Here is a 27931-nt window from a genome sequence, read left to right on the forward strand (position 1 = left end):
ACACCAATGAGGCAGAATTAGTCATCTATTGATTTTCAAATATTTGTTCAGACCTACTACACAGACTCTACAATTAAGGATTCTTAAAAATTTTTTAAACTACAGAAACAATGATATTAGCTTCCACAACGAAAAGAAGACAAAACACCAGTTAGAGTTTTTATTATTGTAACAAAGTCATATTCTACTCATTAAAAAGGGTGGGGACATAATTTGATGGTAATTGTAATTTGTCAATGACTTTTTAAAAATCATTCTTTATGTTTGTTTGAAAATGATTTTGTCCCAATTACAATTAATTTCAGAAACAAGAACACAAAAGATGTTAGTGTTCTCGGGCCGGCCCGGTGGCGAACTGGAGAGTGCGCCGCTTGGGAGCGTGGCAGCACTCCCGCCGAGGGTTCGGATCCCATGTGGTGACCGGTTCCTGCTCACTGGCTGAGCACGGCGCGGGCACAACACTGAGGGTTGTGATCCCGTTACCGGCCAGTAAAAAAGACAAAAAGGAAAAAAGTTCCTGCTCACTGGCTGAGCACGGCACGGGCACAACACTGAGGGTTGTGATCCCGTTACCGGCCAGTAAAAAAGACAAAAAGGAAAAAAAAAAAAAGATGTTAGTGTTCTAAAAAAACATTCTTCCGATAGGTGCTACTCTTTGTAGGTGCTTAAATCTACATCTTGAGTTTTCCTCTAAAAAGCTACATCTGGCATTTGAATAATTTTAAAGGATACAGAGGAGAAAAACACAGAAAAATGGTGAAAACAGGGAGACACAGAGTGAGCCAGACCTTCACACATGCCCCTCATTTTTTAACACCCTTAGAAGTCGTCCTGCTTGGAAATCATTCTAATGGATGAAAGCATCACTCGGTTAGCATTGCAAGGTCAGAAGGCCTTACTTTAAGGGACTGCGATGATTTAAGTACTTATTCACAAATTATTTGATATTCCTTCCTCCAGAATGTAAAGCCCAATTCTCCTCCACTTGAGTAGGGGCTGGACTAAGTGACTCCCTTCTCACAAACAGAACACGGTGAGAGTAAAAACTTGTGACTTCTGAGACTAGGTCAGAAAGGCATTGTGAACTCCTGCTTGCTTTCTCTTGGATCCCTGGCTCTGAGCAAAGCAGACACGATGCTGTAAGAACACTCAAGCATCCCTATGGAGAAGCCCACCCCTCTCTTGCTAAATATGAATGGAACACTCAGATACCCCCATGGAGAGTTCACAGTGAGGAACTGAGCCCTCCTGCCAACAGCCAGCCATGGCCTGGGACTCTGCCAGCAGCCCTGTGAAGGAGTCATCCTGGAAGCAAGTGCTCCAGTCCCAGCCAAGCCTTCAGATATCTGCAGCCCCGGATGATATCTTGACTGCAACATCCTGAAAGCCTCTGAGCCAGAAGCACCCAGCTAAACCCTGAATCCCTGACTCACATATGTTGAGATCATATATGTTTGTTGCTTTAAGCCACTAAATTTTAAGATAATTTGTTATATAGCAATAGATTGCTAATACATAAAATTTCTTCCTGCAGCTATGATTAATGTAGAGTCATTTTGCAGCAGGAAAAAAAAAAAACCTAAAAAAAAAAAGATGATGCAAAGAGGAAAAAATGAAGAGCAAATATTGCAATGTCTTAAGGTGACTATGCATTAAGAAAATAGAATTCATTAAACATCCATAGAAAGGTCTTGCTCTAACAGGCATTCAAACTGGACTTTACCAGATGAGTATTGGCTGAGAAAAGAAAAAACTCTACCTTTATTTATCTCTCAGGAAATGAGAGGCAGGAGACAGGCAGGCAGGGAAGGAAGAAGACAAAAATGCATTTCAGCAGATTTTTAATAGCAAAGGAAAGAAAGAACATGTCTCATGCAATTGAATGTCAACTATACTACAAAATTACAGGGAAGACCTATAAAGATTTAAGTGCCAACCAGCAAATCTTAATAAATGCTCTTCCAGAGCTCCATCTTTAATCATGTTGATCTGTCCCATAGAGATCATTCTTCCAGGAATAAACCAGGGTACACAGGACATTAAGAAGCTTCACAGAAATGATCAGTTAAACAGCATTCCTGGCTCAGAGTTGCTATGCTTTTTTTCTGATTTCTTACCAAAGTTTCCCGCCAAATTTATCTTCAGCTCCAACAGGTCTTTGTAACCACAGGGATATTAGACTCAAGAACCCTACTTCTCTCTTCCAGCTTTAAGTCAATTAGGGACTCAGTTTTCTCTCGAGGCATCTCAGCCCTGTTGACTCACAGTTCAGCACAAGCATTAGGAACACAGGTTAGGTTTCAGGGTGGGTGCAGCATCTCCGTGCCCTGACTGCCATTTCTGAATGTCTGAAAGGGACTGTCATTTATTTTATAGTCGTCAGAGAAATGCTGATTCCTTTTCTACTCTTATTTGTTGGGGGAGTTCTGTTTGCCAATGAGCATGTGGCTGAAAAAGGACAAAGTAACTTACATGTATTTGCAAAAGGCCAATCAAGTATGTGTTATCTTAGTAGATCTTCACGGTGAGCAGAATAGAGGCAAATGCAGAACATGTCTCTATAATGACATCCCAAAGTAGAATTTTTTTGTTTCTTTTATTTATTTATTGCTTTCAATTTTATTTATACTTATTTTTGTGGGGTACAGTGTGTTGTTTCAATACATGCATATACTGCACAGTGATTCATTTAGAGTAGATAGCACAGTTTTGTACCCATTAGTTCTAGAAGCAGAAATTGTAGAAAGTTTACATTGCTCTTAGGATCAAGTTCAAATTCCTTCCCCAGACCCACAAAGCATAGGTTGCATCATGTGGCCTCTGTCTACGCCTCTCTTCTCCTGGGTTCATAGACTCCTCTTCCTTGCCAAGCTTCAGCTATACGCTATTCCTTTCTCCTGCTGTTCAATGCAGTGGATCTTAGCAGGGGTAGTGCCATCCCTAGGACATATTCTTGATAGTTGTAGGGATATTTTTTGATGACTAGAGGTTGTTTTTACATGTAAGTACAAACTGGAATAAATTCTTTGACTATAAATTACTTCCCTTTTAGTTCTCCTTTATATTACTCCAGATAGCACTTTATTTCTCTATTTAGTTTGTTTATTTAATTGTGTGTGAAGAGGGGTTAGTTATATTTATTATCTATGGATTTCATTTTGGAATGGTAAAAGAGGTGTCACAAATAATTAGTTATAAAAAGGGGACAATATATCTATTAGGGTTGAGAATCACTGCTTTAAAGGTTTCAAGCCCTTCCTCACCTCAGGACCTTTGCACATGCAGCTGTTTCCTCTGCCTAGAATGTGCTCCCCCAACTCTCTTATTGATATGTCAAATTCCCACTAAACTTTCAGGTCTCAGCTAAAACATAACTGACTTTGTAGACTAACTCAAAGTCTCAAATAGCATCCTGCATTTTTCATGGCACTTATCTTAGGGTTGAGAATCACTGCTTTAAAGGTTTCAAGCCCTTCCTCACCTCAGGACCTTTGCACATGCAGTTGTTTCCTCTGCCTAGAATGTGCTCCCCCAACTCTCTTATTGATATGTCAAATTCCCACTAAACTTTCAGGTCTCAGCTAAAACATTACTGACTTTGTAGACTAACTCAAAGTCTCAAATAGCATCCTGCATTTTTCATGGCACTTATCATAACTGAAATTAAACTATCCATGTACTGTTTGTTTAGTATTTGTCTCACCAACTAGACAGTAAGGCTCCATGAAAGTCAAGATGTGTATACCCTATTTACTACTGTGTCATCAACGCCCAGCACCTTGCCTGACTGGTTGAGTGAATAAATAAAGATTCAGAGATTAGGTTTTAAGCTTAAGTAGTCAAGATCACATAGCTAGTAAGTGGTAAAACTAGGATCCTAATCCATGTATGATTGAATCTCCAAACCACATTCCATCCCACCATACTGCTCCCAGCTAAAGCAGCATCACAAATTAGTGAGGTGGGAATAGTTTTCCTTCTAAAATATCAGAAGTAAAACAGGATTGAGTTACACTGTTCCAGGCTTCTCCCCTATTTGTCCCCAGGGTAAGATATTATAATGGAAGTATAAGTTCTATAGTTGCACCCCAAATTGTCAGGACAATGACCAGTTTCTCTGTATGTAATTTCTCTACTTAGATTCTTTTATATAGTCTGGGTAAATGCTAAAATTGTGGAAGGTCATCAGATGCCCAAATGTATGCCATGGAAAATGTTTTCATCACCTTCATATTTACCCAGTGCAAATGTTTTTATCATATTCATATTTACCCAATGGATCTCCGAGGTTTACTGGATCTCTTGCAAAGTCACAGATGCCCCAAGGCTATCCAAATACAGAGTAGACAAGGAGCTTGCAAATAGTACAACCACAACCCACCAGGACATTCTGGTCAATCCAGCAGGTCATATGTTTTGAATTTGTGATTTTTAGGAGTCATCCTGAAACAGACTTCACCAAACCATGCATATCCCTGGCCTCTCCTCTGGGAAACCTCCACTAAACAATCAATTCAAGGGCAGCAACAGAGCAGAGTGTATGATTCTGGAATCATACAGACCTGGATTTGAATTCTAGTCCCCTTATTGTTCCACTGTATGACCTTGGACAACTGACAATCTAGCTGAGTCTCAATTTTATCACCTAAAGATGGGAATAATCCTAATCTCAAAATATTTTAATGAGCATTACATAACATGCTTAGCAACTGACACATAGTAGGTGGTTAGTAAACGCTAGCACCCTTTCTTATCAAAGACCACAGTGACATCTTCCTCTAAATTCTGACACCGTTTACATTCTACATAACTCACTTAGCACTTACCATCTCCTAGCTTGAGCATTAAGTAATGTTTTATATTCCTTCCTTATCAAACTAAGTCTTCCATTTTATGCAAATGAGATAGTTTGTGTATAGGACTAAGCACAATAATTGGCAGATAACGTTTGTTGCCTAATAAGTGAAAGTTATAAATAATAGCATTATCTCATCCATTGCCAAGCCAAAAAGCCTCACATAAACCCTGCATTCAATAAATATTTGCTGATTTATGTACAAAATAAACTAGATATGAATTCCAGCTGCTATAGACATACAATCTAAAAATGAAAATCTTTAGTTGGATGGTTCCTCTAATCTAATACTTTTTAGAGAATCATGGAAAGTGAAGAAGTTGCATAAAAACTGAAATCAGGAAAATTTCCTAGTTTTTTTCAAGTAAAAGAAACTTAATTTTGTGAACTATAGATCAATGAACTTATGTGGACTTAGTGAATACACAGTTCAAGATACCAGTGTGAAAAATGAACATTTAAAACGGAGTAAGGAAATAAACAGATGAATCATCTGGGAATGATATGCAGGTATCAGAATTAAAAGTGGATCTGTCATCAGGGAGACCTACTTGGAATTGCCCAAGCCAGCACTTGATTGTCACAATTCAGCAAACAAAAGAGGGCTCTTAGAGCTGATCCTACCCCTTTTCTGAATTTTGCAATGAGAAGCAAGGTTGTAAAGAACCATTTACCTGAAGACAGTGCAGGGTATAATGGGGAGAAGTAACCACAAAGCAGTCCATAGAGGAACATCTTTTCTTTGACATAAATTAACAGTTAAGTACAAGTGACAAGAAAAAGCAGGTGAGAAATTGGGCTGCATTAAAAAGCATGAGGTTATGCTAACAAAACCTTTTCATTTTTGGTGTCAATAATTAGACAATCTAAGTTGGTGTTCAAGTTTTAGACAGAAAACATGAACAGCATCAGCTACAGGATCCCTTTGAATGAAATTCTAAGGATTCTCTATATATCACAAACTATGTGGGAAGATCGCTAAAAGACTCTTTGCAATAGTCTGAATGCTTGTCCCTTCCAAAGCTTATGTGGAAGCTTGTTCCCTGATGTGGCAGTATCACCGATGTGGGGATTTTCGGAGATGACTGGATCATGAGGGCTATGCCATCATGAATGGATTAATCCATTCATTGATAATTGGATTAATGGGTTAATGGTGAGTGGGTTATTACTGGAGGGACACTGGTGGCTTTATAAGAAGAGCAAGTGGCACATTAACACACGATCTTGCCCTGCTGCCATGTGATAGCCTCTGCCACCTCGGGACTCTGCAGAGAGTCCTCACCAGGAAGAAGTCCCTCACCAAATGCACTCCTTGACCTTGGACTTCCCAGCCTCCAAAACGGTAAGAAAAAAAATGTATTTTGATATAAATTTCCTAGTTTCAGGTATTCTGTTATAAGTGACAGAAAACAGACTAAGACACCCTTTCACACAAACTTATGAAAAAGACTTCATTTAAGTTAAAGACAAAGGGTTAATGAGAAGAGAGGCAGACAATCAGATGGAGCAAAAATATCGTCTTCTCTTAGGTAATAAGGAAAGCCATGAAAGGTGATATACATCACACTGCTAATAGGGAGGCGATATGTGTAATTTTTCTTCTGTTTTCTAAAAACACATACTCGTTGGCCATTTCTCTGATAATGGGGTTAATCAAAGATATTGTACTAGAATCATGTTTTTCAAACTGCAGTCAGGAAATCCAAGGTCTCCCCTCAGCCTTTTAACAAAACAAGAAAACAGGAAACAACAGTAAGGGTAAGCGTTATTATTTTTTTTTTTTTTTGCCTCAGGTATATACACTTGTACTCAAACATAAGCGTAAGCACACTGCATCATGATGTAAAATGTATTTTTTACTGTGCATCATGTTTTAAAAAGTTTGAAAATCTACAATAAAGAAATGAGACGGAGCAGTTCTGATGAAAAATTAGCCAACCTGAATGGATTCATGAATATTTTTTAGAAAGACGTATGAGACTCATATGAAGTCTCAGCAGAAAGTTAAGTTCATTTAAGTGCAATGCCAGAGTACTCAATCTTGCTTTCATGGTTTATTATTTGTCTAAATACATTTCTAGTAATACTATTCATTTTTACTCATTGCAATAGTGTGTTCTTTCAAGATTATTCTACAGAAAATAATGATAATCATATTTTATATAGCAGAAAATAACATGGTCTCTGGTCTTTGAGTCTTGATGTTGGCTGACTGCAAGCCTCTTTTGGCCTTAATATCTTTATATGCTTCCTTTTATGTAGAGAAAAAAAACGGCTGAAGACTCTTCAGTTTTAAAATTCTATTGTTTTGACTTAGTGGAAAGACAGACATTTTCCTCTCGCAGTCTTTTCTGGGTATTTGGATCACAAGGCTAAGAACAAAACATTGCAGCTCTCTTTGCAGCAACAAATCCCAGCTCCACCTAAAATATTTTGTCAGGGGTGAAGAGTTCCTTGAATGCTCTAAGCTCTATAAACCCCAACGTAGTAATCCCAAAACCATGCCCCTCAATGGGTGATCCACTAAAATCACTTTCCCTCATGCTCAAAGGGCATTTCTCACTTTTTGTCTATGTATTTGTGAAATGCAAGACTTCACTTGTATGCTGTACTCTTTAAAAATATATCCATATGTATGCAAGAAAATTACGTCATGGAAATTCACATTTCCAAGGGTTGTCTGGGTCACCCTTTGAGAACTCCTGCATGAATTTTCTATGGTCTAATCATTCAAGTGAACTTGCAGAGCAGGAAAGACTTAGTCTGGCAAGAACAGTGCTAAGACTTCCAAAAAGAACAAAGACAACTTGTGACTTGCTGAGAGTGACTCAGGCGCTGGCTCTGTGCTCCCTGAGTCATAGTTTCTCCATCACCAGCACCATCAGAGGGTGGCCTGCTGACAGAGGTGGACATCTTCCAGGTTGCCAGATCTTTGGTGGATTGGGAGGGAATTAAGCCCCTTTCTATATCTGCTGATTTTATGCCCTGATACAGGGAAAAACCTTCAGAAAGAAAAATCAGAACTGGATCACAGTCAATGCAACAACTATCCAGTGAGTACATGTTAAGTGCAAAGCATTGTGCAAAGCAATTCAGACCTGATATCTGCTCTTGGCAATCTAGCTGCTCACTGATGCCTGATGAGCACTAAAATGGGAGGAAGAGTAAGTGCATCAGGTGTTCAGGGGGTGGAGACATTTGTGGTCTGGGGCAATCAATAAAGATTTCATGATGAGACAGGAGTTGAGGTGAGCCTTGAACTAAGAGTTAGATGTACAGAAAACAGGAAAAGGAAATGAGATTTCCAAAGGGGGAAAAACAATATATACAAAAGTGCAGAGGCAGAAATGCACAAGGCCTGTTGGCCTGGATCAAGAATGAACATGAAATACTATCTTTGCAATTTGCATTTTACATCCTAAATTTTATAAAAGGAATATATCCTACCCATCTCACAAAATATGACTCTCAGATAGGTAATGCTTTTCCTCAGATATACATTCTAAAAATGGTGCCTTAGAAAACACTTTCATCAGTTGTCCCTTATTCCAATCATTTTCTTCATAGTTAATATGCACCCCAACTTCCCACATCTCTTTTATTTGCTTCTGGAATGGAAGATATTGGTCGATCACAGAAATTAGGTAAAATGCAGTCAAATGAGTCTTATTTTTGTATTACACAATACTACTAAGATCTGTAGGTGGTAAGGTTAAGTAGGATCACTATTAAATAAACTATTGCCTCATATTATAGGACGATGAGCCACAGACAGTATTTAAATTTGAAGTTTAGAGCTGACACACTCTATATAAGGACATGTGAACCATGTGCCAATGACTCATGACTCTTCTCAGGACTGCTACTGACCGTTGCCATCTGAGCACTGCACAAAAAAAGCACCAGACCTACCGGACTGAGCTCTCTGCCTGTCATGACATATGTGTGATGCCATGTCTGGCCAGAGGGGGGCATCATTTTGTAATTTTTCAACCAGGAAGGGGCATCTTTCTTCATCCAGATGGAGAGGACGTCTTTCTTTCATTAGCTCAAAAGCCTCTTAGAGGTGAGTTGGGGGTTCTAACCCTCCTCTTTCATACAAGCAGATGAGACTCCTGATAAATACTTTGTAGATAGCTCAATTTTTTCAATCTCAGTGATAAATAAACAAGACTTTAGCACTTACCTCGTTCTCCTGGGCTCCCCGGCACACCTGCATTTCCTGGGAAGCCTGGTGTACCAGGGGGTCCTTGTTCACCAGGGGCTCCAGGTGATCCCGGTCTCCCAGGGTCCCCGGGAGGCCCTTGGATGGTCCGGATGGATGAGGAGTGGCTGGGAATCTGGTTGAGGATGGCTGTGTATCTGGCCATGTGACCTGAGGCACAAAGCATAAAGACAGCATTCAGTGAACTGTCGCACAAAGAAGGACAGGACAGGGGTATTCATTAAGGCTCCGAACAATTCTTTTAGATGCCCACCAAGGGAAAAAGCAACTCCTCTGAAATATGTTGATTTCCAACTCAAATTTTATTACATTTTACTTTAGATGATATTAATGGCTGGATTGTATTCAAGATGCATCTCATGTGTTTGGAATTCCACAGCTCACGTCAGCATCTCAATAAATACCATTGAGCAGAAGTCATAGATTTCATCTTCACCCCCAACATTTATCTAACCCTTAAATCCTCACCCAGCTGCCTTTTCCTCCAGCAATTTCCCCGCCAAGTTACTTGTCTTTTTTCCAACCCACAAAGTCAGCTCCACCCTCCTGCTCACAAATCCTCAGAAAAGTGCTCTGTCTCAACTGATCTTTTGGTTGCCAAGCCTTTTTTCAGGAATCATAGACTTTGGTTCCAGCTGCAGAAACTCCCACTAGCTTTATATTAAAAAAAAAAAAAAAAGGGAAGAAGAAGAAGAAAAGAAAATCTTGCTCTCTCTCTCCCATAATCCCTTAACTCAGTTAGGGGGGGGAAGAAGAAGAAGAAAAGAAAATCTTGCTCTCTCTCTCCCATAATCCCTTAACTCAGTTATGCCTGGAAGAATGTATTTTAACAATTAGAAATATTGCTTCATAAAGTACTTGATACCATAATGCCTCCTTTATCCAGCATCCTCAGGAGATGAGATTTTCCCACATAAGGGAATTTTTCTATATAACTAATTTATTTCTCTTCAAACATTTAAATCTAAATTAAAAATAGTAACCATTTTGGAGGAATTATTTCTAAAATATACTCAGTGCACTCTTTCCTTACGTATCAGACTGTGACTCTGTGACTGTAATGACAGATGCCCTCCTGGTGACCCAGGGACTATCAGCAGGCACTGACTGTTGTTTGGGTGGGTTAGACATTTCTGCATCTGCTTTTTCAGATTCCTCCTTTACTGGGGGGTGGGGGATCCTTTATCACTTTCTCAGCTGTCATCACTTTGCCCCACACGGTTTCCTATAAAACCCTTCCCAGCATAATTTTCTGATCAACTGTGAACTAAGAACCAGACAACTGAGCTTGTGAGGAATTATACGCTAACCTGTAAATCAAGTTGAGTGGCGGCCTAAGGAATAAAATAAGGAACCCAGAGAAAACTGAAGTAGTGTTTAGGAAGATGGTCGAGGTGCCAGAAATCCAGCCTCTGACTAAGTTGGTCCTTTCTTATCAAGTTGCATACAATCTCTTCAATTTCCTTCTCTTACAACTGCACTGATGGGCAAGGTCTCCTTCTATTACAGACTTGCTTAAGCTCTCTTGTCACACCCCCCTCCCCTAGCTAGCTTCCACTTCCTAGAAGTCATTCACAAGAATCTGAGAATTCCTAAGGGGAAAAACTAGATTTTTTAACTTTCAAATTTTAGGGCATGTTTTAAATAATCCTATAATTTATACAAGATTTTTATTCTATGGTAGAATAAGATAGCAAATATTGTGAAATCTTTTTCATGTTGTGGGCAGGGAGTCATATCAAGATTTAACCCTCAGGTTTTCTTAAAATAATGATCTACTCATGAACATTGTACAATTGAAATGAAAAATCTATGAAATAAACCAAGATACAGGTTAGATTTGGATGCATTCTCCTACAAAAGTGACTAGGGTTCAATTTCCCTTTTATAATTGTGCTTTTAAAGATACTATTTTGGCATTAAACTTGAATAGTTTCATTTAACTGGTAAATTCTCTCACTTATACATACACATTTGGTTTGAGCAATATAATATAAAATTAAATAAAAGTTAAGATACAAGGATCATTGCTACTGTGTCTAAAGATAGTAGCTTTATATTCTGTTTGCCCTGATACTTTTGTCTTAATGAAAACTCTTCAAAGCCCATGCAGATCTTTACTCCATGTGTCCCCTAGGGTGAGATCTGGGTTTATTTCAGAACTACATGTGGAATTTTGGACCCAGCCTATAGGGCCCTCTTGGACACTTGCAGGTCTCCCCTGGCCTAACTTCCAAACTTCCCAGGGTTAAAGTAAATACAACCCTTAGGCTGAGGCAGCTGCTAGGTAATATCAGCCAGCGAGGGAGAGGGCACTATCAGGGTGGGAAGCAAGACAGCAGAGCTGGGCTAGAGCTGGGTGGGTTTGAGCAGAATATTTCATCTCTACTTGGCCTCAGATCTTTCTGGAACTGGACAAATTGCTGGCAAAGAGAGGGTTCTATAGTAGAACCTTCAGATTGGATTAATGGGACAAAATATATAGTCAGCGTGCAGGAAGAAAACATGCAAAATGGGTAGATATGCATGTGAATGGGCAGAAATCAGTAATTGAAATACAGTGCTGTTGAAAAGTTCAAGTACAAAATGAATAAGCGGAACAGGTGTCATATTGAGTGTATTCTGGTATAGTATTTGGCACAAAGCCCAAGTGTGACATCAAATGTCACATCAAGCTGTCCCGTGTGTGTGTGTGTGTGTGTGTGTGTGTGTGTGTGTGTATTTGGTATAAAACCTAAGGAATAAAGAAATGCACCTTGAGCTAACCAAAAGATAACAGATATAAAATGGATATGAAGGAGATACTGATTTACATCCTGTGACTTAATAGAAATCAACACCATAAATCATCTTTTTGAAGGTAGCTTCTGAAGACGTAGCAGCTTTCAAGTGCTGAGCACTTGATGAAAAAGAAATCTATTTACTTGGAAAGAGCAGAAGGATAGAAGATTTGCTCTGGGCAGTCAAGTTAAATCTACACTGGCAAACAGATAGTTCTTGGACCAACCGATGGCACAGAGGAATTTGGCTTCTGTACCATCAAGGGGAATCTGTAATCTTCTCTGAGGTAGATCAGTGGTGTCCATCTGCAACATTTATGTGTCGGCACCAAGATGAAGCTTTAGAGTTTTCCTTAGTCATTCCACTCATGGGAAAGGCACACTTGCACTTGGATGAGCAATGGCAAACAACCTCCTTGGACATAATGCACTTACTCTGGATGAGCTGTTCACACACTTGACGTGCCACCGCCCTCACCATGGATTGGGACTGCAGGTCACCCTGAGTGAGAAAAAAGAATCTCCTGACTCTCAGCTGCAAGCCCAGCCACACTGCCAGATCTCCCATGATGCAGATCTGACCTCACCCACTGTTCCCATCAAGGCTCTTTGGCTCCTAGCAACAGGTTGGTGTGACCCTTGTGGTGTAGAGGAGCAGGCAATTTGACACTCATGCATCAAGGTTCCTGAGTGTCCTTGTTAGATTATAAAGCTCAAGTAAGTATTTCTGGTTCCAGATTCTAAAGAATTTAATAGTTTTCAAACAAACCTATATATATTTAACTCCTTGTTTATAGCTCTTTGGGGCTTATAAAATACAGCACTTTCTCCAGCAGTGGCTTATTTAACACTAATAGCAACTCAGAAGAAAGATGGTAAACCTATTTTATAGCTGAACAGCATTAAACACATTCCTCAGAGGTAACTGGATGAGACTAAGAGCAATGCTGTTTCTACTACAGCCAATAGCACAAGTAGATTAGCAGTTGCATAATTTTTGAAAGGAGAGAGAAAACCCCTAAAATAAACAGATTTAATTGAGGGCCAGTTCTTTCATTTTTATGCCTGCTATTGTTTTTCTGGGTGCCAATATTGGAGCATCAGGAAACACATGAGCCCCATGCTAGTACTTAACATTTGTATCACGCTTTTATTCTTCTGAAGCCCTTTCACATCCATTATATAATTTCCTTATCAAATCTGCCTTGTGAATTAGATGAGTTTGTTTATCTTATCCGCATCTTTTCCTTAAGGAAATGAGCCCGAGGTCATTGAGCTGGATGGTAGCAGATATGCAATTAGAAACCAGCTCTCCTGAGTTCCAGCCCACAGGGATTTTCCCACCAGAAAAAGTGCTGACGATCAAATGAGTTGGGGAGAGGGCAGAGGAGGGACCGCAATATAATGACTAACCCCGGGAGCAAATGGTCATCCTTTATCAGGCATTGGAAGATGTTCAACCAGCCACAGGATACTTACTCGTTCTCCTCGTTCTCCCTTTGGTCCAGGAACACCCTGCAAAAATTTTTTTTAAAAAAATTGTCAAGCACTCAGCTAAGAATAACGATAGTGCATCTGTTCTTATTTTCTTAGCTCTAGTAATTCTGCAACAAAAATCATTACACAATAATAAGAATAAAACAGACAGCAACATGTAGTCCCAGCAAGCATAAATAGCCTTTAAACATTGTATTCCTTCAGCCTTTTTATGCAGAGACACTGCATTTTTTGGATACAGAAGTGGAGTAATGCAGCAAGATCTTTTTTGTAAAACACATTTTCACTGAATAGGTCCTTCAAGTCTTTCCGCACAAAACACCCCTCCATGTGTTATACTCCGCTGATGCTCCGTAACCTCTTTAAAAAAATCTCTGCTGAAGAGTTAAATTGCTTCAATTTTTGAGAAGTATCTTTAAAAGCAAGGAAGAATCTCCTTCCAAGCTAGGAGTTCAAGTGAGAGTTGAGATTACTGAAATTCCACAGCCTCACTCTGCTTCCAGCATGACATACAATTCTCCCAGCTTATCCCCCAAATGGAAGCTCACATACACAGAAATTCACTGCTGGGTTATTATTTTATAATGTGGCTAAGCTATTCTTTGACCCACAAGAAACTTTACTATTACTGTAAAAAATTTACTGAAAAAAACAAACAAAAAAATTGGCATTTTCAGTGTTCCTACAATGAAATTACAGTTATAATGAAAAACATGTGTCTTCAGAAGGATTTCACATTTTTGTTTCAACTCTGAGGCAATATTCATTGAACAACATTTTTTATAGTCACTACTAAAAGGAGAGTGACTGGAATTTATAGATGGAATTTGCCACGTTGTCAGACTGTTCCCAGTTGTTACTTCAATCCCTACAGGTCCCAAACCAAACTCGGTATCTGCTCCAAAACCTCTATTCGGTTAACAGTTACCCAAACTCAAAATTCTGGGTTCACCCCATGGTGTGCAAGTAAACTGGCTTTCCAGAAAAAGAAAATGCCCTGACTTGTAGTATTTGCTGATTTTGGAGGTATAAACACTTCTTCCACAGCTGATTGATTGCAAGCTACAAATGTGGCCACGAAAGATGGAGCTGGGAAGGGAAGAAAACCACAAAATCAACTCTCCTGAGCAGATATAAGCAGCCCACCATGGGTTCTATCTTTTTTCCTCTCCTCCCTTGCCTCTATTGTTCATTCAATACACACACACATACACACACACACACACGTGTTTGTGTGCACACTTTTATTATTTTTTTTTGCACTGTAATTCTTCCAATATCCATCCTTTCCATTCCACCACCCATGTCCTACCCCTTCCATCTCACACAACATTTGCAACATCCTTCTAAGTAATATATCCCTTATTAAAGACCTCCCTTCCAGTTCGCCCTCCAGACACCACGTTTCATCTTCCTCAGATATCACCAGACTTAGAAAGCTCAGGGACCGCTGATGGACGGCAGCTCTTCCTCTATTCGACATCACTCATTGATTCTCAGACATCCATATAACAAAGGCCAAGTCCTCCGATCCAGTCATTTGTAACTTAGTCCCAACCACCCAATCTTTTTCTCCTCAAAATTACAGCTTCTCATTCCATCATCCTGGTCTACTCAGTGTATAAAAAATTTGAAATGTGGAGTAAGTATTAAGCATAAATCTTATCAATTAAGTATCAACAGTACAAATATTCTAACTCAGTACTTAGTTTGAGTATCAGCTACTTGAAATTTGAAATGTGGAGTAAGTATTAAGCATAAATCTTACAAATTAAGTATCAACAGTACAAATATTCTAACTCAGTACTTAGTTTGAGTATCAGCTACTTGATGCTAAATTTTTATGTTGTATATATTTAACTACAAGTCAATGTGGGATTTCTCTTCTCTCGTTGTAGATGGTAAGATCCCTAAAACTGTGGACCATAGTTATATTACTTTATATTTGCAAAACCACCTCATCAGTTTCTTGCATAAAAGAGTCACTCAAATATTCACCTCAGTCCAATATTAAATTGAAATATCTATTACAATTCTAGGACTGCCATCTACTTCCTCTGACATTGAGTTTCCTTTTGTTTTGTAATAAAATGAAAAGAAAATATAAACTGATTTCAGCTAGAAGTATAAGTATACTACACTTATGTGTACTATAAGATAATTTTCCAGTATTGCAGATGAGATCAATAATTAACTAAGAACAGGAGAACTTTATTAAAAAGTAATAATACACATAATAGTAAAATCTTGTTGTTGGGTATATGGGTGTTCACTCTAAAATTATTTCAATTTTGCCTGTGTTTAAGAATTTTCATAAGCATAATTTCCCTACATTTGGGGAAAATATATAGGACATGGGATCTGCAAGTCACATGAACTGTCTGAGTTTCTCTGTAAGATGAGGCCATTCAATTAAGTGATTTCTGGGATTCCTTATAAGGCTAACAAGGTATCATCTCATGATACGGTCATTATTTGGAAGTAGGTAGTGCAAGAAACAGAAGCTGATGAAAAATACAAAGGCTGAGCTTGCAAGGGAAGGATTCAAACCTCAATGGAGAAAGCAGTTTCTTTCTCTGCAAGTGAGTTCCAAAAGGTAGAGTCTATGCCTAGCTTGTGGACTTCTGTATCCTCAGTTCCTAGGACTGTGACTGGGACATGGCAGGTGCTCAGAAACTATGTTAACTGAATGAACAAATGGTTGAATTTTATTTCAGGTTTGGATAATAAGCCCATTTGTGCTTCAGCTACCTTGATCACAAAAAGAAAGAAGAAAAGTATTTAAGACATACCCAGGCAGTGGGCTTCTATAGCATTAGAAAAAAGTATTGACTCTTAAAAAAATAAAACCAATTTCCACTATAAATAAGATTTTTTTGCAAAAATAAGATTTATATAGTACTCTCCCCCCACCAGCTCAAATTCTTTTTGGAAATGTCATGTCCTCTCCCCTCATTCCTTAGGCTTCACAAATGAACAAGTCCTAAAGAGGCAAGAATGTCCACTGTAGGTCCACCTGGAGGTAAGAGCTACTTATGTTACCACTAAAGCATTCAATGCAAAATAAAAACAAAAGCCATCATACAAAAATAAATATTCCACATTTTTAATATATTAAGAAGCTGTGAATACTACTAGTTAGTACTTAAGCTGCTTTACCATGTCCCAAGCACTGTGCTGGGTGCTTTAGACATGTTAACTCAGTTAAAACATCAGCCCTGTAAGATAACTCATTTAAACCTTATAATACTCCCATAAGATTGACTCATGTGTTCTTTATGATAACCTATGAGATGCTATTTCCATTTTACAGATTAGGAAAATGATGCACTGAGAAGTTAAACCACTTGCCCAAGGTCACATGATAAGGAAGTGGAAAAGCTGGGACCTGAACCCAAACCGTGGGCTTCAAAATCCATGCACATCCCAAGTACACTCTGCTGCTTTGCTGGAAAAGAACCCTGCTTAACAAATCTGCTATTTAATGTCTTCTATTCTCATGAAGACAGTATTTTTCCTAGTTAAAATAAAACAAACCAAGCAAAACTACCATCCCCAAGTCCCAACTCTCAACAAATCTGCTATTTAATGTCTTCTATTCTCATGAAGACCGTATTTTTCCTAGTTAAAATAAAACAAACCAAGCAAAACTACCATCCCCAAGTCCCAACTCTCGTAATTCAGAATTAGGTTTTAACTTGAATCATTTTTTTAAAATCCATTTTATTTTGAATATTTTTATTTCTGCATCAATACATTTTTAACATTTCCATTGCTGTCATTTATTAAATAGGCTTGTTGGAAAATGTTTCAAATTTAGGGAAATAAATTATCGTGCAAACCTGATTAATATGGTAAATGGGCAGCATCAGTTATTGGCACCTTCTAGTATGTAGGGATGGATGTGTTTAATTGAGCTTGAAATTCCTCAAACTCAACCTCATGCTGCTTGTTATTAAGTAGCTGAAGGATACAGCTAGGCAGTTTCAATGAAAGATCTTTTTACTGAAATATCGGTACACCAAGAAATTATTTTTTATTCCAACTTCTCTGACATCTTTCCTTTGATTTTTGCAAAGTAAAACAAAAACAAAATAAAAATTCTTGAGCAAGAGAAGGCCTATAACTCCAGCAAAGTATGCTTTGAGGGAAAACACATATTCCCTGCAGATGTAGGCAGGAAAAAGTGGCACATTTTCCTTGAATTTCAGGAACACTTGAAATGTAAAGAAAAGAAAACACAGTAGCTACATTCATAGGTTCACAGAATTTTGGTGTTGAAAGCAAGAGGAATGATCTCGTAGTCCAAGTCCCACATATTAAAGTTGTCTGTTAAACAAAATCAAAACATCCCAGACAGGCTCTATAGGTCTTTCATGATCTGACCCTTAATCTATAAGAATAATCTTCTAATACTCCTCTGAACTCCTGCCTAACTAGAATGCAGACATTCTTTCTTTTAATAAATACATATTAAGTGTTCTCTACATATCAGATATGGAGCTGGGGAGTAGAAATACAAAACGAGTATGGTACAATTTCTCTTCTCAAGGAACTGTCGCTTTAGTGGAGAGACAGACATCATAGTTTGAATGAAATACGTAGCATGTGGGGGTGAGGGTGGCTTTACACAGGAGGTGCACAGTCTTAGAGAATGAATAGCCCAGGGCTCAACTAGTGGAGAAAGGAGGAGAAAGCAGCCCAGACAGGAGGAAGAGTATCCCAAGATGCTCTTCTAAGAAGTCCAGAAGGAGTAAAAGACTATGGCATACATGTGGGGAATTTAAGATAATCTTGCATGACTCAACTCCAAGCGAAGGGATGACGGCAGACCAAGTTGGAGAGGAAAGTAAGGGCCCATTGTGAGGGGCCACATACACTATGCTGAACATTTGGGTTCCCTGTCAGGTGACAGGGGATCCAGTGAGGAGATTCAAGCCAGAAAACAACACATGGAAGTTGTACTAGAAAGATGTTCTGGCGGCTGGGGCTTGGAGCAGAGCAGGGCTAGACAGAGGCCAGGGGGCCAGTTAGAGCTTCTTGTGTTGGCTTGGTGAGAAATGAGGAGGGACTGAAATAAAAATTATGGTAGCCATAGTGGAGCTAGAGAAAGAGTTGAAAAATATTAAAATGTGCAGAAGACAGGGGATACCCTGTGTTTGTCCTGTGTTTTACTACAGTCCCCTAAGCAATGTCATCTTCCTGTCTTTGTGGGTGAGAATCTCAGCCCTATTTCAAGATCTTGTTGAAATGCTGCCTCCTTCTGGAGCTGTTACTCCCGTCCACTCAGCTTAGGGCCCTCTCTCTCTCTCAGTGGAACTTTCATAGCAATTTCCTGTCTTTCCCTTGAGGCATTTCACATTTTCTGCCTTTATTATATAGCTTCTTATATAAAAACATCATTCTCTCTAGATTTTCCATGAATGTGGGAAAATATCTTGATCATCTTTTGTCCCACTCACAACCCCTCCCCACCATGTAATCTTGTACATATTGTGCCTATTCACTGAATGTTTTAAAAGAAAGAATTAATAAACTGATGTTTTGAAAGCCTAGCTGATTTGCTTAAGCACTGTGGCTCACACAGCTAGTAGGGTCATGTCAAGGCCACATCTAAAACCCAGGTATTCTGACTTCCAATGCAATGCTCTTTAAAGGATGTAACACTGGACATACCTACCTGTATTAAGGTCAAGCTAAATCCACGGCCCCATCAGTAAGCAGCCCCTTCTTTCATGTGCTTCCTCCTTATCTGCCCCAATGCAGGGGAGAAACTATAATTAAGCCAATGCTGAAAATTCAGGTAGGAATCAGGACTTCAGCAGCCGCAATGCACATTCTGCCCTGGGGAATCCCGGCTGAAGGCAGACTGCATGAAAGCATTTCTGGCACCATCTCTAGGAAACATATTGCTATTTTCAGTGGTGCAGTCTGTCCCTCTTGGTTTCCTTCCCTCCTGCCTTCCTAGACAGACATCCTTGGGAAATCAATCACGGCCTTCGCACCATGACACCAAGCCTGCTTTAATAGTCACACCAGGCTGATAGTCAGCAGGCATCTGGAAGCTGGCGGCCAAAAAACAGGAAAAAAAAGTCTGGCTGGACAGTTCAGAGCACAGCCTGCTTTTGAGAGGAAATCCGCAAGCCTACTATGGCATCCCCACCCAGTACCTACAGACCAAATAGTTTCTCCCTCTGATAAAAGTACCAATGGCACCAGAGCCCCTCATGCCACCATCAGGGGCCCTTTTCTGTTGATTCATAACAAAAATGACATCATTAACAAGTATTGTACTTGTGGAAAAACTTTATTGGTATTTCTGTGTGCCCCATATTTATAACCTAATCCAGAGTTACAAAAGGCCAGGAGGGTAAGCAGGGTAGTGTCATACTTACTTAACATAGTCCAGGTCTCACTCTGCCCCTCCACAGACCATTTTCATTCTCCCAAGGTCCCCAAGTCTGCTCTTCCTTCCCTCGCCCTTTCCCATTCCATCCCTCGCCCTTTCCCATTCCATCCCTCCTCTTGGATCAGGATCAACCCATGGCTTGTTCCTTCCTAGCCTGGGTTAAGGGAAACTAGTTCTAGCAGATGCCAGTAAGAGTGCACAGAACAAGAAGATCACTCCATGCACAAATACATTTGTTTATTTTCTAAAACTAGTTTTTTGTTTTACATCGGGATGCCTCAGAGACTTTGATATTCTAAAATCTCCATGACTTTCCTAGAAACAGACTTAGCATGTACTGCCTCTGACACTTCTTTGACCAGAACTCCTTGCTGTCTAAGCCCTATTAACATATTCTGGAACTCTGGTTCCCAGGAGCACATTTTGGAAAGCTGATATCACAGAAACCTAATATCAGAAAGCATGTTTTTAAGTCTTCTTTTTTTCTGGTGTGGAATAGCCTAGAATCAAATGAATAGATAAGCTTGTAGTGAAAGGATGGTGGAGACAGGAGAGAGAGAGAAAGAAAATGATGTGTGTGTGTGTGTGTGTGTGTGTGTTTGCAAGGGCTCACACATGTGGGTTTCAGTGTATGTTTCTATGTACAGAATCATACTAGATAACATCTTTTTGGATTTAATTTGAAAGAGGAGATATAAAAGTGTTTCAAACAATGACAGGGTAGTTAGAATAAAGATATGGCTTGTAAAGTGACTACTAAGTGACTAGCATTTATTTGGATGTGCAAATTAGGATGTGTTTGCTAAAACCTAGATGCACTTTTTTATGTGCATACTTTGTGTCTGTGTGTACCTGCATATGTGGCCTGCGAATCACAGCCTAGAGAAGAATTCTGAGGTGAAATCACTTTATTGAAATGAGGTTTAAGGAACAAAGACTAACAAGACTATCTGGGTAGTAGGGAAGAGACATTCTTTCTAAAGAAGAATGAATATTTCTGTTATGTCTTGTTCACTAAGGTAGGCAGAAAAAAGGACCCCAAAATGTCCATGCTCTAATCCCCAGAACTTGTGAATATGTTACCTTATGTGGCAAAAGGTATTTTGCAAATATGACTTAGTTAAGGATTTAGGGATTATCTAGGGATATTATCTAGGATTATCTGGGTAGCCCAAATGTAATTACATATGTCCTTAAAAGCAAAGAATCTTTCCTAGTTGTGGTCAGAGAGAGATGTGACTATGGAGGAAGGGTCAGAGAGAGGCAACTTGCTGGCTGTGAAGATGGACGTGGGCCATGAGCCAGGGAATGTGGGTGGCCTTCAGAAGCTGGAAAAGGGAAGGAAATAGAGTCTGTCCTAGAGCCTCTGGAAAGGAGATACCAATGCTTTGCTTTTAACCCAGTGAGACCCGTGCCAGACTTCTGACCTAAAGAACTGGAAGATAATAAATTTGTGTTGTTTTTAGCCACTGAAATTGTGCTAATTTTTAAAGCAGTGATAGAAATCTAATTCATTAGCCTCTCCCACTCTCACCCATCAGATTTTACGTTCCACAAATTCTTAGCATGTTTGCAGTAATATATATCTTTACATATTTCAGTAGTTTTACTTTATGGTTGCAGACTTAGTACATTGCAGATAATATTAGAATGCTGATTAATATCTACAACTAGAAAAAGAACTTGCAAGTCACAGAAGATGCCACATGTGGCTACGGAGGCCATGTAATAAAATGTGCTCACTTTACAGATGAGGAAACAGACCCAGATGCCTTCATCTGTTTTTCCCCCATCTTACCCTCCTCCCCCTTCATCCCCCCCCCCATCACATTTAAACACAAACCTAAGAGACTAGAGGCACCAAAACTGGAAGTAATGAGTTTTGTTCATTACACTTTCATAATACCACTGTTCACTTAGGTGTGAGTGTGGGTTTTTTGGGGGGTTTTTTGTCCTTTTTTTTTGTGACCAGTAAGGGGATCGTAACCCTTGGCTTGGTGTTGCCTGCACCGTGCTCAGCCAGTGAGAGCACCAGCCATCCTATATAGGATCTGATGTATTGATGAAGGGATTTTTTTTTTCTACTAATGTAGCTCATGTATACAAGGATGATGCACCACCGCTGGCCCCTCTCTCTGCTCCGCAGCTGCTTTCAGAGCGGGTGTCATGGCGGCTGGCGTCAAGTTGGCAGGAATTGCCCACCGGACTGGGGAACGTCACTATAGCAGAGGAAGCAGCCACCCAGTCCGGAAGGTGGGAAGTCGTGGCAGTGAGTAGATGCCCCGCGTGGGTGACGGTGTCATTAGAGCTGGGCCCCTGGTAAAGTCAGTGAGTGTGGGTTTTAATGGGAAATTCTGTCTTTCCTGTAGAATTTAGAAAACAAAACTCTATGCCCACTCTCATTATACCTTAAATTTCTCAAGCCTTGCACTTTTTTTCCCTTGGCAGCTAAGCTTGATAAACATGTAGCTATTGTACCCAATCCCTATAAAGTTGATATTGAATTTACTTAGCTAAACACAGAATACCACACAATATCCCTGTCAAGATCATTTGTCTTTAGCCATGACATATGCACAGTCTGATCTTAATACTAATCCTACGAGCTTCTCCGGTTTCCTTTATGGAATCCCATAGCCTCCAATACTGAATAAACATTTCTGACCAACAGAGATGCTGGTGAATTTAAACACATGAACATATGATGACTGGGCCCGCGTCCTGACTGTCTGCAGCTGCATACTCACAGGTGGTCCCAGGGCGCCTTGAGGTCCCATGCTTCCTGTGATTCCTGGGACTCCAGGGGCTCCAGGAATGCCCTAATAAAGATGCAGGAAAATGCAACAAAGGTGAGGACTCACACATTCTCATTGATGACAGCCAACTTTCGAGCAGGAGTAACAAATATACCTCATGATCCCTTCCCTCCCCCTCATCGCTAAGACTTCAGGATTCATTGCTCATTGCTGTTCCCAACCACCAAAAATGTAGGAAAGACTTTTTTTTTTTTGAAGTCTCCACACTATGGTATGATTCTTTGAAATTCAAGCCTTACCTATGTCTAATAAAAACTAATCAATGCAACTGACTTTATGGCCAAGTGGCTTGGAAATAGAATAATCAAGCCATATGGATATATTATTTTTAAAGGATGCTTTAGGGAGAGCTCTGTACCAAAGGATGAGTTGTTACACTATAGCAAGGATGGCTGTTGAGGGAAAAGTCCAGTGGAAGGAAATCTCTCAAAAGCAGTGAAATGCTTGAAAGCAGAGTACATCCCAGTAGTCACTGGAAATACTTACAATTGGCCCTGGTGGTCCTGGAGGGCCAGTGGAACCATCCTTTCCAGGAAAGCCCTGGGAAAATGAAACACAGTGTGTCAACTAAGCAATTGCTTTATATGGCTTTCAGAATAGGCTCACCTAATTCCTTTTAATATTTGGGTGGCAAGTCCTTGATCTGGACTACCAGGAATTCACTGCTTTTAAACTCTTCATGGGAATTTTTCTTGGCAAGACTTTTGTGTCTATTGGCTACATTAAATTGTCCAGTGCAAGAATTTTAGGTGTAAGAAATGCCACTTACAAACTTAAACAGGAACTCATATTCAGACAGTGTTTTTATGAAACTAAGCATAGCAAGTGAGAAGGGGATCAAATCTTGGTAATTAATGACCAGACAAAAAGATGAATTCGTATCTTTTATGACCTAAGAGAGTCTTGGGCAGGGATCCCCTATCATAGGGCTTTCTATTACATTTGGAACATCAGAATATCTGAAGTTCTGCAAGCCTTCAGGAGCAGGCTAGAGGACAATATGGGGGACTTCCTGCTGCAGTGATACAGTTTCGACTGCTGGGCAGGTTTGTTGAATGTGTGTCTTTATGGCTTACAAATATTTGATTCCTATTCCATGTTGGAAGAGTTTAAGACAGAAAGCAAATGATGTTCTGTATAAAAACATCTTCCTAAATTATTAAATGTGTGTGTATGTGTGTTATTTTTATGTGGGTGTTAAAAAATATAACAGATGGAATGACTTATTCTTCAATGGTTATAGTTCTTAATTGTGGATGCTGGCCTCTACAATGTAGTTAACATGAGGGAAAATCTTCAATCTAAATTTTACAACAGGTCCAGAAAATTTTGCTCAAACACCATCACCTTGTCTCTTCCAGGGAGAAGCAGACTTTTCACCATGAGATTTGTCTCCTATTGGAATAATCATTTCCCATCTCAAACCAATTCAGTCCTCTCCCGGCTTCCTTGCTGTCACTCGCAACTACCTTTCTGACAATTGGCCCTGTTGGTCCACTTTTCCAGGAGCTGTTCTTTCCACTTATCTTATGCATGAAAATGCATCTTTTAGGGCTCCCCTCCACATTCACATATCTCTCCCCTCCTGAAGGTGTCAAATAAAATAGAGTAACGACGAGGCTGGGTGGAGGGACATGGAGTGTGAGTTGGGAGAGAGCATGAGAGGTGGCATGAAGCCTGTGGTAGGATGAGTGTGTAGGAAAAGCAGAGGTCACAGGCCCTTTCATCACGCTCTCAACCTCACAATGCCAGTGAGTCACAAGACCAAATGAGGCAGAGCAGGCTGCGGCTCACCAGTATTCACGGTTTTCCTCCTCTGCCTGGGCAGACAGGCCACATTTTGCAGCCTCCTTGCACTTATTTTGGAGCCATATGGCTAAGTGGTGGCCAACAGAAAGGGACCAAGTTCCAGTTCTGGCTCATAAAAATTTCCTGTCGGTGATTCTCCACTTTCTTCTCCACTCCTATAGCAACTTTAGAGGCCACGTGTTGAAGATGAGACATTCCAAGACTGAGCCCCTGACTCCCTAAATGACTGCACAGAGCAGAGACTTCTTTCCTTACTCCTCTGCCTACCCTTGGATTGGATTGTGAACAAGCACTAAACTCTATTTTATTACATTAAACTACTGAGAATTTAGGGCTGTTTGTTACAGCAGTTATCCAACACTGATTTACACACTAGTGTTTTTGCTGTTGTTGTTGTTGTTGTTTTACCTACTATTTCTGTTCTTTCACTTCAGGAAGTCTGAGAAAGCTGCAGTGATAAGCCCCAATACAGTTACATACTCTAAAGTTACACACACACTTCTCCAATGTTCATCGCAGCACTCTTTACAATAGCTAAGAGTTGGAACCAGCCCAAATGTCCATCATCAGATGAGTGGATACGGAAAATGTGGTATATCTACACAATGGAATACTACTCTGCTATAAAAAAGAATGAAATACTGCCATTTGCAACACCATGGATGGACCTAGAGAGAATTATACTAAGTGAAACGAGTCAGGCACAGAAAGAGAAATATCACATGTTCTCACTTATTGGTGGGAGCTAAAAATAAATAAATAAATACAGAAATAAACTGGGGGGGAGGGAAGAAAACACAACAATTACAATTCCTTGAAGTCGATATGACAAGTGAACAGATATGAGGTTGTTGGGAGGGAAGCGGGAGAGGGAGGGGGCAGGGAGGTCTCGGTAATGGGCCACAATAATCAACCACATTGTATATTGACAAAATAAAATAAAATTTAAAAAATAAAAATAAAAAAATAAAGTTACACACACACACACATGTACATTTCCTTGATATGCTAACTAAACAACAAAAATTAATACCAATGTAGGTTGAAAGAAATTATTTTAAATGGAGTTTAAATACAGCATGTGCAAGAAAAGGGCATACAACAATCAGAATACATCAGAGATGAATAGGACCTTAGAACTCATCCAGTCCAACTCCCTTATCTTACAAGCGAGAAAACTCAGGACTGAGAGAGGTTAGAAAACCTAACCATTGAAAAAAGGAATTTTTAATAATATGTATGTATTTCTTAGATAAGTCTTCACAAGAGAAAAATGGACTCTGGGAACATGTTCAATAACTTAAGAAGATATTTTAAAAAGGGCAACCTCCACTTCCCACCTTAAGACTCTTCCAGCACTGGATAGGAAGCAAACATGCAGCCAGGTGTAAGCACACATGACACGTGGCCAACACAACTGCCCAGCAACCAGCACTGCAGCACTGCTGCGGGAGTCCCTCCTGACTCTTCCAGGCTGTGTCCAGAGGGAAAACATTTCAAAAATAAGTGAGGGCAATCATTCACAGAGGGAGGCAAGCCATGACATATTTTCTTAAAAGAAAACTGCAGAAAATTGCATTATTCCAAGGAAGATCAGCAGGAAATAACACATTTACCCTCCTCTTCCAATTGTGTGGGAAGAAGTTTTAAAAAGCAACAATCTGTCAGTGCTCTCATCCGTGATGGCACTATAAGAATACTCTAGCGAACAGGTTTGAGTTCACTTGATTTATAGACACCATGTGTGTATCATCTGGAAGGGAAGATGACGAAATGTTGTTTTCACATATGAGCTTCATTTGGCAGAGGGGTTAGTGCTTTAGTGTGATCAAATCAAAAGTGAAGACTGGATGACTCTCTATGTTTGTTTGCTCTATGTTCTCCTACCTAAAGATCATCCTCAGAAGCTGAAATTTCTATTTTTGAGGGCAGAAATGATGTTTTATTCATTGTTACATTCCTAACACTTTCCTAGCACATTGCTGACACAAAATAGATATAATTTGAGTAAAACGGAAACTCCTGGAAGAGGTGGTCTCCTTGAATAAATACATGTTAATCACAGGTGCAATGAGTCTGGAAATGCATAGGGCAGGTGGGAAATGCTGGTGTCATTCTCCCTGCTCTTGAATGCTCAACAAACGTGTAGGAAGGGCACTGGGAGTCATCTGTTCTCAGAAGCTGAAATTTCATTTCGGTAAAATCTCAAGGGTAATTTCCTAGAAGCAGATCTGGATTCTTGTGTAGTTCATTTATTGCAGGAGTGTTCTTGGGAGAAACCTTTAAGGTAGTGAAGGAAACAGGATAAGGCAGAGGAAGAGGCTGGTGAAGTGGATTATCAAGGTTTGGCCTCTGATCCCACAGGAGCTCTGCAGTGTAAATTGCACAAATAAAAAAGGTGTTTTTTGTTTGTTTGTTGTGTGTTGTGTTGTTGTTATTTGGAGGCTGTTATCAACACCACACTCTAACCAACTGAGTTAATGGGCCAGCTCCCCTGATAAGGTTTTATACAACTGTATCAATTAGTCATTGACCAGGGGCCAAGATGGCATTTTCAAGGGCAATTTTCTGAAGATGGGGACAATTGTGAGTTATTAGCAGTCAACACCCATAGCAGCAGGAGGATATAGGACATCTGCCAGATAAAGACAATCTGGTTAGGGCACCAACAGCCTCCACTACAATGCCTTTTATTCTGGTACTTTCTATCATGGATTCTCATGCACAACTGAACATTTTTAGATATAATAGTTCAAGAACAAAGGTGTTTTTAAGGCCACTGTGAATTACCTATTTCCATCATCCCAAATGAAAATTTATTCATTATAGATTTTTATAACTAAAAGAATGTTACCCTTAATAGCATTTTAAAAACACAAAGCCATGTTTTCCAAAATTTCTTCTTAACCCTAGAAAATTAAAGATGTATACATTTTTCATCTCATAAAATAGTTTTATTTCTTAACTTTTGAATCACACCAGAAAATTTACCTTTGAAAGATTTTTATTTGTAAACCTCACGTTGCCACATTATTGAAAAATATTTGCAGAGCTACTACATGCTGGACATTCTTCTAGGTTTTGGGTAGAAAATAATGAAGAAGACAGTCTTTCTCTAAAGAGTTTGCAGTTTGGAGGATAGTCAAACAATTAAAAGAAACCAGTAATGTGCTATGATGATGGACTAGAGGTTTCTATGAGAACATGCAGAAAGAGCACTTAACCCAGGCGTTGGGACACAGAGAAGTTTCATTTAAATCTGTGTTTAAGTCAGGTGACTCAGGATGGTCCGCCCAACTGCATTAGTCTCCCTGTTCATGCACCATTGCTACACCCACGTTACAACTCACCTGAGCATTCAGTCTACTCATAAGGGCAGGGTTCAGACCCCTTTTCTCACCTTTTCATCCCAGGATGAGTAGCAATAGCAAAAACTTTTTATTTTTTATTTTTATTTTTTTTCTTTTTTTGTGTGTGTGTCTTTTGTCTTTTTCCGTGTCCGGCAACGGATCGCAACCCTCAGTGTTGCCCCCGCAC

General features: G+C 39.6%; 1 protein-coding gene across 1 annotated transcript in view; it reads right to left on the reverse strand.

Moving 5' to 3' along the window:
* COL14A1 (collagen, type XIV, alpha 1) overlaps positions 1-27931 on the reverse strand; it is a 165143-nt gene that overhangs the window by 11737 nt on the left and 125475 nt on the right. Inside the window, exons 36-40 of the mRNA XM_008579625.1 lie at positions 23072-23125; positions 22517-22588; positions 13343-13378; positions 12299-12365; positions 9045-9233 (exon numbers count right to left, since the gene is read on the reverse strand). Of these exons, the coding sequence (XP_008577847.1) occupies positions 9045-9233; positions 12299-12365; positions 13343-13378; positions 22517-22588; positions 23072-23125 (418 nt within the window). The remainder of the gene's footprint in view (positions 1-9044; positions 9234-12298; positions 12366-13342; positions 13379-22516; positions 22589-23071; positions 23126-27931) is intronic.

The sequence above is a fragment of the Galeopterus variegatus genome, unplaced genomic scaffold (assembly GCF_000696425.1).
Source record: "Galeopterus variegatus unplaced genomic scaffold, G_variegatus-3.0.2 Scaffold1931, whole genome shotgun sequence".
NCBI lineage: Eukaryota > Metazoa > Chordata > Mammalia > Dermoptera > Cynocephalidae > Galeopterus > Galeopterus variegatus.